General features: G+C 44.8%; 1 protein-coding gene across 1 annotated transcript; it reads left to right on the top strand.

The window, feature by feature from the left end:
• The first annotated feature begins 2,273 nt into the window (after positions 1 to 2,273).
• LOC109907636 (G-protein coupled receptor family C group 6 member A) lies at positions 2,274 to 8,541 on the top strand. Its single transcript, XM_031787606.1, has 8 exons — positions 2,274 to 2,708; positions 2,931 to 3,096; positions 3,237 to 3,371; positions 3,548 to 4,324; positions 4,958 to 5,170; positions 6,122 to 6,245; positions 6,477 to 6,781; positions 7,002 to 8,541. The coding sequence occupies exons 1-8, from the start codon at positions 2,512 to 2,514 to the stop codon at positions 7,866 to 7,868; spliced, it is 2,784 nt and encodes a 927-aa protein (XP_031643466.1). The 5' UTR covers positions 2,274 to 2,511; the 3' UTR covers positions 7,869 to 8,541.
• Positions 8,542 to 11,152: the final 2,611 nt, after the last annotated feature.

Genomic DNA, 11,152 nt, shown 5'->3' with positions numbered 1-11,152 from the left:
GCCCAAGAACACTAAGTTAACCTGCCGAAATGACGTCCGACCCCTAGCACTCACGTCTGTAGCCATGAAGTGCTTTGAAAGGCTGGTCATGGCTCACATCAAAACCATTATGCCAAAAACCCTAGACCTACTTCAATTTGCATACCGCCACAGATGATGCAATCTCTATTGCACTCAACACTACCCTTTCTCACCTGGACAAAAGGAACACGGTACGGTTCAGCGTTCAACACCATAGTGCCCTCAAAGCTCATAACTAAGCTAAGGACCCTGGGACTAAACACCTCCCTCTGTAGCTGGATCCTGGACTTCCTGACGGGCCACCCCCAGGTGGTAAGGGTAGGTAACAACACATCCGCCACACTGAACCTAACACGGGGGTCCCTCAGGGGTGCATGCTCAGTCCCCTCCTGTACTCCTTGTTCACTCATGACTACATGGCTAGAAATGACTCCAACACCATCATCAAGTTTTCCGATGACACAACAGTGGTAGGCCTGATCACCGACAATGATGAGACAGCCTATAGGCAGGAGGTCAGAGACCTGGCCGTGTGGTGCCAGGACAACAACCTCTCCCTCAATGTGATCAAGACAAAGGAGATGATTGTGGACTACAGGGAAAGGAGGACCGAGCACGCACCCATTCTCTTCGACGGGGCTATAGTGGAGCAGGTTGAGAGCTTCAAGTTCCTTGGTGTCCACATCAACAAACTGTCAAGGTCCAAACACACTAAGACAGTCATGAAGATGGCACGACAAAGCCTATTCCCCCTCAGGAGACCGAAAATATTTGGCATGGGTCCTCAGATCCTCAAAATGTTCTATAGCTGCACCATTGAGAGCATCCTGACGGGTTGCATCACAGCCTGGTATGGCAACTGCTCGGCCCCTGATCGCAAGGCACTACAGAGCGTAGTGCGTACGGCCCAGTACATCACCGGGGCCAAGCTTCCTGCCATCCAGGACCGCTATACAAGGCGGTGTCAGAGGAAGGCCCTAAAACTTGTCAAAGACTCCAGCCACCCTAGTCATAGACTGTTCTCTCTGCTACCGCATGTCAAGTGGTACCAGAGTGCCAAGTCTTGGTCCAAAAGGCTTCTTAACAGCTTCTACCCCCAAGCACCCCATCCCCTATTTTACACTGCTGATACTCTGTTTATTATCTATGCACAGTCACTCTACCTACAGGTATATATTACCTCGACTAACCGGTACCCCCTGTATATAGCATCACTATTGTTTAATTATTTGTTACTTTTATTTTAAAAAAAATCTGAACACTTCGTTTTCTTAAAACTGCATTGTTGGTTAAGGGCTTGTAAGTAAGCATTTCACTGTAAGGTCTCTACACCTGCTGTATTCGGCGCATGTGACAAATAACAATAATTGTTGATTTGATTTGATTGGAGCGAGGGAAAGGTTAATGGAGAAAAGTACAGCGAGATATTTGATGAAAACCTGCTTCAGTGCGCTCAGGACCTCAGACTGGGGAGAAGGTTCAACTTCCAACAGGACAACGACCCTAAACACACAGCAAGACAATGCAAAAGTGGTCTCTAAACGTCCTTGAGAGTGGCCCAGCCAGAGCCCGGACTTGAACCCGATCAAGCATCTCTGGAGAGACCTGAAAATAGGTGTGCAGCGACACACCCCATCCAACCTGACAGCGCTTGAAAGGATCTGCAGAAAACAATGGAAGAAACTCCCCAAATACAGGTGTGCCAAGTTTGTAGCGTCGTTTCCAAGAATACTTGAGGCTGTAATCGCTGCCAATGGTGCTTCAACAAAGTGCTGATTAAAGGGTCTGAATACTTATGTAAATGTGATATTTTAGTGTATTTTTAATACTTTTGCAAAAAAACAAAACTGTTTTTGCTTTATGGTGTATTGTGTGTAAATTTGAGGGAAAAAACTATTCAATTAATTTTAGAATAAGGATGTAACGTATCAAAATGTGGAAAAAGTAAAGGGGTTCTCAATACATTCCGAATACCCTGTGTTATCCAAGTGTTAAAAAACACGTGGGTATTGTGAGAACATTTCAGGAAAAGCAGTGAGTCAGTCAACACACTTAAGTCTTTCCCCTTCAACAATAAATGTTTATATTGTACTTCAGATAGAGATCAGCTGTGACTTACATGTGTGTGACTTGTCATCTTTAGCTGGAGCAAGTGAATCAGTCAGTGTGGATGTCTGTCAGAGAGACTGGGCTGGGCTGGGAGGAGGCAGGGTTATGCAGACATTAGATGAGATTAGGAGGAAGCAACAGGTGTGTTTTTATTTATTATACTGACAGGTCACTGTGTCAGTCTGCTAGATGAGCTTACAGAGAGAGAGAGGGACAGGGAGAGGAAGAGAGAGCAAGAGAGAGTGAGAGAGAGAGAGAGATGGAGGCAGTGAGAGAGAGAGACTGACAGATAGACACAGTCGGGGAGGGAGCGGGAGTGTGTGAGAGAAACTGCAACGAGAGACACCAAAATTGAGAATTGGACAGTACCACCAGAGAAAAATGGCACCCATGGGTGATGTTCTCCACCTGTTAGTCATCCTGTCCTTGTTGGAGAAGGGCAATGCCAAAGTGGGACACTTCAAAGCAGCAGGAGCCACAGCACCAGGAGATATCATCATTGGAGGGCTGTTTCCCATCCATGAGGGAGTAGAGGAATCCCCCAACATCTCAGCACCCCATGAACCACAGTGTGCCAGGTACAGTAAGTGCCAAAATAAGATTGGGTGTTGTAAAGAGATTCCTGAGGATTCTCTCTCTCTCTTTCTCTGTGGGGTGTATGCGATTCTGTCCGCATTTATGACTAAGTGTTCGTGAGAAAGAGTTTATTTATTCTGACAGGTTAACCACAGACAGTGTGATGATCCAACTATGCCTTACCTTACACAAAAACGCGCGCGTGCACACACACACACAAACAGGTTCAGCATGGACGGGTTCACCCAGGCATTGGCTATGATCCACGCTGTAGAGTCTGCCAACAGATCCCCTGTCCTGACTACACTAGGGATCTCTCTGGGGTACCGTATCCACGACTCCTGCTCTGATGTCACCACCGCTCTGAGGGCCTTAGCTGACTTCACACAGGTAAAGGCTCTTTAGCCGAAACATTGGTCAAATCAATCCACAGCAAGTATAGATAAGTGTGTGACCTCTTCCTCATTTGTATAGTTTATCTTCCATTGGCCAGCATCTCATTTAAATGACGTACATTCTTTACTTCAAAGGATCCCACCACGGACTGTGGGGGAGGGGCCAACACCTCTAACTCTTCCCCGCCAATTATGGCCGTCATAGGGGCCACTTCCTCTGAGATTTCCATCTCCGTTGCCCGGCAACTCAACCTAAAGCTCATCCCTCAAGTAAGCAGCCAAAACCCACCCACAGAGTGACGGTTGATGGACAGTAACAACATACATAATAAAGTACTGAGTTGTGTTGAATAAATGAAATAGACAGCAATGATGATACAGATGGATGGCCAAATCAATCCAACACAATGTAGACAGAAATTAATTCTCTCTTCGAATCATCACAGATCAGTTATGCCTCCACCGCCATCATCCTGAGTGACAAGAACCGTTTCCCTGCTTTCCTGAGGACCGTACCTAGCGACGTGTACCAGACACAGGCCATGGTCCAGTTGCTTAGCGACAGCAAATGGACCTGGGTGGGCGTGGTCACAACGGATGGAGACTACGGCCGCTCTGCCTTGGACAGCTTCGTCTCCCAGGCAACCGCCTCAGGGATCTGTGTGGCTTTCAAGGAGATCCTCCCTAATTCACTAACCAGTCCTGACAGCGAATCAGCAATCAGCCAAGCCGCCGCCACCCTCCAATTAAACCACAATGTCAAGGTGGTGGTGTCTTTCGCCAAGCCTACTCAGATGATGTACCTATACCAGAAGCTGAGGAGTCTGGGGTCGGGGGAGAGGGTATGGGTGGCCAGTGACAGCTGGTCCTCGTCCAAGGAGGTCCTGGGAGAAATGGACCTCCCAGATATTGGCAATGTGGTGGGCTTCTCCTTCAAAAGAGGCAACCTGGCTCCTTTCCATCGCTACCTGATGAACCTGAGTGACATCAATGATGTCATAGGAAACAACTCCTTCCTAAAGGAGTTCTACTCACTGCCAAACAGGTCGGAAGACTCTGGGGTTTTGTCCTCCTCCACAGTCCCAGCAGAGATTCTGCTAAACAACAGCCATGTGAACTTAGTCTTCAATGTGGAGATGGCTGTCAGTGCCATCGCCCATGCAGTGGCTGATATCTGCAGCAAAAAGGACTGCAAGACACCAGGCACGGTCCAACCCTGGGAGGTAGCTACTGCACAACTCCTCATGTCTACAGCACATCAGACTTTACTTATATACTGTATCTCATCTAATATTCACTGAATACAACAAACATGAGGAACACTTTCCTAATATTGAGCTGCACCCCCACTTTTGCCCTCAGAACAGCCTCAAATTGTCGGGGCATGGACTCTACAAGGTGTCGAAAGTGGTCTACAGTGATACTGGCCCATGTTGACTCCAATGCTTTCCACAGTTTTGTCAAGTTGGTTGGATGTCCATTGGGTGGTGGACCACTCTTGATTCACATAGGAAACTGTTGAGCATGATATACCCAGCAACGTTGCAGTTCTTGACACCTGGCACATAATACCATATCCCGTTAAAAGGCACTTAATAGCACACATACACAATCCATGACTCAATAGTCTCAAGTCTTAAAAATACTTCTTTAACCTGTTCCCTCCCTTTCATCTACACTGATTGAAGTGGATGTAACATGTGACATGAATAAGGGATCACAGCTTTTATCTGGTCAGTCGATATCATGGAAAGAGCAGGTGTTCTCGATGTTTTCTATACACAGTGTATTTTGGATATGGCTTGGGTCTATGGTATGTGAACTTACATATGAAAATGCATTTGCATTCATTTCAGGTGCTTGGAGCCCTGAAGGACAGTTGCTTTGAGCTGGAAGGGAAAAACTACACGTTTGACCAGAAAGGAGACATCAACCTGGGCTATGATGTAACCTTGTGGAGGTCTGTGAGAGGGGTCATCGACATCCATGACGTTGCAGCTGAGTACCATCCAAACAACAACAGCTTCAGCTACACCAGCGGAAACACCAACAATCTTACTAACCTGAGGGTAAGGGTTAGGGTTAGGGTGAGGATAAAGGTTAGGTCTCAATATCTTTTAGTCTGTTTGCTAGGCTGCCACACAAAGGTTCAAATACACATCCATATTAACCTATCCCACTTCACATAGAGACAAACAGGCCGGAATGTCAAATAATCTACTTGCTCTTTCACAAAGTGACGAAAGAAAACTAAACATACCTGTTTGAGAGACTTCTCAGCTAAACTGTAAAACAAGTAAAGATGGAAATTAAATAACTCCTAATCAGTGAAACAATGGGCATTGTTTGAATGTGAAAACCACATACCTTGGCACATACTGGGAGCACCTGTCTGTTAACCCACATTCCTGTTAGATCTCAGTGATGATCTAAAAAACAAAACTCATAATTACCAGAGCATATAATCATTGGTTGAATAGTTTGAATACACCTGGTCTATTGAACACGGTTTTAAATCGAGAGATAGTTTAAACTGTGCCCAGGAAACTGGCCTTACATGTAAAGGCTTATTTGAATACTACTATTAATAGAATTAAGTCACAGTTTTCTTGGGTCAGTGTAACGGGATTCTTCCATCGAAGGAGAGGAGGACCAAAATGCAGCGTGGTTGAAATTCATGTTTGTTTTTAATAAGAAAACTATACATGAATAAACTACAAAAACGTAAACCCGAAACAGTCCCGTGTGACACAAACACTGACACAGGAGACAATCACCCACAAAACCCAACACCAAACAGGCTACCTAAATATGGTTCCCAATCAGAGACAATGACTAACACCTGCCTCTGATTGAGAACCATATCAGGCCAAACACAGAAACAGACAAACTAGACACACAACATAGAATGCCCACTCAGATCACACCCTGACCAAACAAAACATAGAAACATACAAAGCAAACTATGGTCAGGGTGTGACAGTCAGCCATTTAAATTAGTGCATTGTGTCCCGGTGCAGGATGTGGTGTCTGTTTGCTCGCCTAGCTGTGAACCTGGGAAGTTCAAGAAGTTTGCTCAGGGTCAGCACACCTGCTGCTATGAATGCATCAACTGCACTGAGAACCACTACTCCAACAACACTGGTTAGTTCTCCTGTCCTGTCTCTCTATACACACCAGTGTACTCTATCTCTCCTCAGTAAACAGGTGTTGCCCTGTTGTTCACACAATCTTCCTCCATGTTTTCAATATGTTCCCTAAGATTTCCCAACACTGTTCTTATCCAAAACATTTAGGACTAGGCAACAACACACATATTTCTAAATGCTAGACAGTTGTTCAAGCACTATCCTACCTTACAACCCTTCTCTCCAGACATGGACCAGTGTCTCTCTTGTGATACAAAGAGAGAGTGGTCCCTGGAAGGGAGCTCTGGGTGTACCCATAAGACCCTGGAGTTCTTCTCCTGGCAGGATGGCTTTGCGGTGGCGCTGCTGACACTGGCGGCCCTGGGCATCGTCCTGGTTCTCCTGGTGGGGGCTCTCTTCCTACACCACCACCAGACCCCCGTTGTGAGGGCTGCCGGGGGGCCTCTCTCCCAGATCATCCTGCTCTCTCTAGTGGGAAGTTTTGTTAGTGCTGTGTTCTTTGTAGGACATCCCAGCAGCCTACAGTGTAAGGTATGTACGGTACACACAGTTTGGGAAACACTGCTATAATGTACTGTCTGAATGTATCAGTGTTATTTTGTGAATTCATGGTTTATTGTGTGTGTATTGTTCTGAACCTTTTGTTACTTTGTGGTAAGGAATTTAGTTTGTAAACGGAAAGAAAATCTAAATACAAAGAGATAATACATTTCTGTCTCAATGTCTCATATCTTCTCATCTCGTCATCAAGGTGCGTCAGGTGCTGTTTGGCCTCAGCTTCACCCTGTGTGTTTCCTGCATCCTGGTCAAGTCCCTGAAGATCCTGCTGGCCTTCCAGCTCAACCCTGACCGGAAGGATGTTCTCCGCCGCCTCTACCAACCGTATGCCATCATCTGTCTCTGCGTGGCCCTACAGGTCCTCACCTGCACCCTGTGGCTGGTCCTGCAGAGCCCCCGGGAGAAGGCCATGGTCTTCACCACCACTGTGTTGGCCGAGTGTGACGAAGGCTCCCAAGTGGCGTTTGGTGTGATGCTGTGCTACATCGCTGTCCTGGCGCTCGTATGTTTTGCCTGCGCATTTAAAGGCCGCAAGCTGCCACAGAAGTACAACGAGGCCAGGTTCATCACCTTCAGCATGCTCCTCTACCTGATGTCCTGGCTGATATTTGTGCCCGTCTATGTGACCACCTCTGGGAAGTACCTGCCAGCAGTGGAGATGGTGGTCATCCTCATCTCCAACTATGGCATCCTCAGCTGTCATTTCTTCCCCAAGTGCTACGTCATCCTCTTCAAGAAGGAGCACAACACCAAGAGTGCCTTCATGAAGAACGTGTTTGAGTATTCCAGAAAGGGCATTACTGACTCTAGCTCTGTCTCTGAGACTTCAGTCTCTCAGACAGAAGGGTATCGCATCAGTCACCCTTACTCCATCAGTTCACCTTCCTTCTTCATGTCTCCTCCACCAATAGAACCCACAGCACCTCAGAACTGCTGGTCCGTTGACCAGAACATTCAGAGCATTGACCCTGCAACCCATTGCACCGTAGTAGATCATGGAGTGTTTGTCACAGGTCAGCTGACTCGACCACACCGTCTGAGGAGAAGCATGAGCCTATGAGTGGAGTGGACCAGTGTCTGGAACTTTTACATCTTACAGTACATCACACAGTGTGTCTCTGTGATCCTATCTTTGGTTTGACTGTTCCAATTTGCTTAGTCTACTGGCATGTTTTTTGCCCAAGTGGGTTGTTTTTACATTCAAGTCAATTTGGGTAACACTTTATTTGACACTGTTATTGTCAAACTCTGTCATACAGTGTTATATTCATCTATCAATATTTGTATTGGTTAAGCGCCAATGGTGTACAGGGTTGATTTATTTCTGAACTGCATATGATTTCTATACTGTGTGAAATGTTCTAACTAAGCATCATGGAGGATGTTGGTTTTTGCTAAAGATATACCATCATGCTGTGTGTTGGATCCCTGATTAGGCCGTTTCTATGTGTAATGTATACAGTAAACAGCATTTCTATCTATTATGATGCAGCAGGATACAGATGAGATATTACATTTCATATTGAAAACAAGTCTACGATGAACACAATAGTTGGAATTTGTGTCAGTTTCTTAATGCATGCCTGGTTTCTCAGTGGACGTTATTGAAGTTCTTACATATTTCTAAATACCTTGACATGTATTTCCACATTATTCATGTATATTATTCATGTATATATTAACATTACTTTGTGTACAGTATATTAAATGTTTGAATGTGCAGTTGACTTTCAGTTGCTGTTTCCATGCTCTAAATACACGTCCATTCAATTACTCTCTCTGTGTATGTTGACATCTTGACACCATATCTGCTTCTTCTCACTGTCTGCTCTGTTTTCAGAGCCCACCTGATGAGCATACCTATGCTGTCTATTTAGGCTGCAGGTCTAATGCCACAGTGACACAATAAGAGAGAGAGAGAGAGAGAGAGAGAGCTGCTGGCATTTTCCCAGTGCCCAAACACATGTGCTTGTGTACTACACTGAGCTCTTCCCTCCATAGTCTGGAGCTCTGTCCTTCAAAGCTCAAATATCCCGGGCTCTACAGTAGTAGAACATTCCATGAATGAACTCTGGGCTTCTGCTCTGCTGCTGAACAGTAGTCTCAGAAACCTGACCCTAGGCAACAGTACAGGCTAAGGTCTGGTTTCAATGACAAACTCTTTTGGCAACATCGATAAGGTGAAAAAAATTCAGACAGACAACTATCTCAACAAATCACGAGGAAGACATGCCAGAACGGCAAGTTTTGAAACCAAAGTTTGCAGGAAAATCCTTTGCAGTGATTTTAGTGAAAGTAGTTGATCCAAACTAGCCACTTACAAAATGAACTTATTCAAAATAACCTCTGTTATCCCCATCTTGCTAGCTACTATTTTAGATTTTGAAACTAGACCCTAGTCACTGCTGAGAACAGCATGACTGCTCTATATCTCTATGTCTTTGTGGTACAGGGGCTGTTTTTAGACCAGAGAGCATGTTTCTGTGCAAACAGATAGGCCCAAATCCATGATAGTAACTGAAGAATCTAAAATCTTCCATTGACATCAGTGCATTATTAACAATAAGTTTGAATTAAGTGCGCACATCTGAAGATATTTTTCATCTCATCTCTGTTGTCTCCTTCTCATCAGTAACTCCAGTGAACTTCCACTCCTGTCCCTGCCATTGTCACCAGACTCGCCTTCAAATTTGGCTGCAATGTTAAAAGCCCACTTTGACTTGACCAAGTTTTTGAGGTGTGAGTCATTGAGGAGATGTTGAAACTTCGGTCTGTCCTAAATTCCACCAAACAACAGGTGATGATGAAGACTGCACAATCATTGGAATGAGGAAACAAACTATTCACTATCTCAAAAAACAAAATCTGAAACCCATAGACATGCATGCATACCGAAGTGCGTGTGTGTGTGTTTGTGTGTGTGTGTGTGTGTGTGTGTGTGTGTGTGTGTGTGTGTGTGTGTGTGTGTGTGTGTGTGTGTGCTTGGAGCGTCTGTCTGTTTTATAGGAATTAAACAGACAAGTTCCGTGGAAACCATTATTGCTTTTGTGCAGAATAACCCTACAGAGGTCAAGTCAAAATCCCCTCAATTCCATCCACCAAGAGACCTTACATTATGTCTAAGATAGAAGTTAATATATTTTTTCTTCATTATTTTACAGTCAAGTCCACATTAATCTCTCATGGAAGAGCCAGACAACAGCTGCATGAGTAAGTCCAGCTTCACTCACAGCCCTCTGTGGTCCATTGGGTTAAAGGAAACAGAACCACAATGGTGGCATGATACACTTATCATGTTTTAGGGAAGACCCAGATGCAGATAGTGTTGAAGTAACACAAGTTTATTGCTAGAACAGGGGGCAGGAAAAACGACAGGTCAAGGGCGAGTCCAAAAGGTACAGAACAGCAGGCAGTCTCAGGGTCAGGGCAGGCAGAGTTCAATAATCCAGTGTGGTGTGGTGGGGCAAGGTACAGCACAGCAGGTAGGCTCAGGGTTAGGGCAGGCAGAACTATAGAAAAGACAGGTGCAAGGGGAAACCACTGGTAGGCATGACGAACAAAACTGGCAACAGACAAACAGAAAACACAGGTATAAATACACATGGGATACTGTGGGAAGATAGGAGACACCTGGTGGGGGGTGGAGACAAGCACAAAGACAGGTGAAACAGATCAAGGTGTGACAATGCTAATCACCGAAACTGGGGGATTCTGGACAGAATACCCCAGAAGTTATTATGGCCTCTGTATCAAAGCCGAAACGAAAACACACAAAAAAAAACGTTCCCAAAATGGAAGAGAAATAAATCAACCTAAAACATTAAAATTATTTCATCCAATTGATCAAACATGATAAATATTAGAAAACACCTTTTTTTTGTGTCTGACAAAATGTAGCATTAAACCATTTCCAACTCACTTGAATATATATATATATAATTTCCAACTCCTTGCGTCAATTAACGTGGTCCTCAAAATGTACACATTATCTACAATTTTCATAAAATTTAACATGTCAAAAGTAAAGAGCCGTTCTGTGAGTTTGTGTGGCCTATCACTTTGAAGCTGAGCCATTGTTGCTCCTAGACCTTTCCACTTCACAATAACAGCACTTACAATTGAACAGGGAAGCTCTAGAGGGGCAGACATTTGACAAACTGACTTGTTAGAAAGGTGGAATCCTATGATGGTGCCATGTTAAAAGTAATTCTACTGCCAATGTTATCTATGGAGATTGCATGGTTGTGTGCTCAATCGTATACACCTGTCAGCAACAGGTGTGACTGAAATAGCCAAATCCACTCATTTGAAGGACTGTCCACCTACTTTTTTATACTTAGTGTA

This window comes from Oncorhynchus kisutch, linkage group LG2, assembly GCF_002021735.2.
Source record: "Oncorhynchus kisutch isolate 150728-3 linkage group LG2, Okis_V2, whole genome shotgun sequence".
In the NCBI taxonomy this organism is placed as follows: domain Eukaryota; kingdom Metazoa; phylum Chordata; class Actinopteri; order Salmoniformes; family Salmonidae; genus Oncorhynchus; species Oncorhynchus kisutch.
Note: the sequence above shows the minus strand (reverse complement) of the source record. Positions and strands in the feature narration are given on the sequence as shown.

Excerpts from the sequence above, each read along its gene's own strand:
- LOC109907636 (XM_031787606.1), top strand. The coding sequence starts at position 2,512 with ATGGCACCCATGGGTGATGTTCTCCACCTGTTAGTCATCCTGTCCTTG. Across the intron at positions 4,325-4,957 it reads GCACGGTCCAACCCTGGGAG|GTGCTTGGAGCCCTGAAGGA; the intron begins GTAGCTACTGCA and ends CATTCATTTCAG. Across the intron at positions 6,782-7,001 it reads CCAGCAGCCTACAGTGTAAG|GTGCGTCAGGTGCTGTTTGG; the intron begins GTATGTACGGTA and ends CTCGTCATCAAG.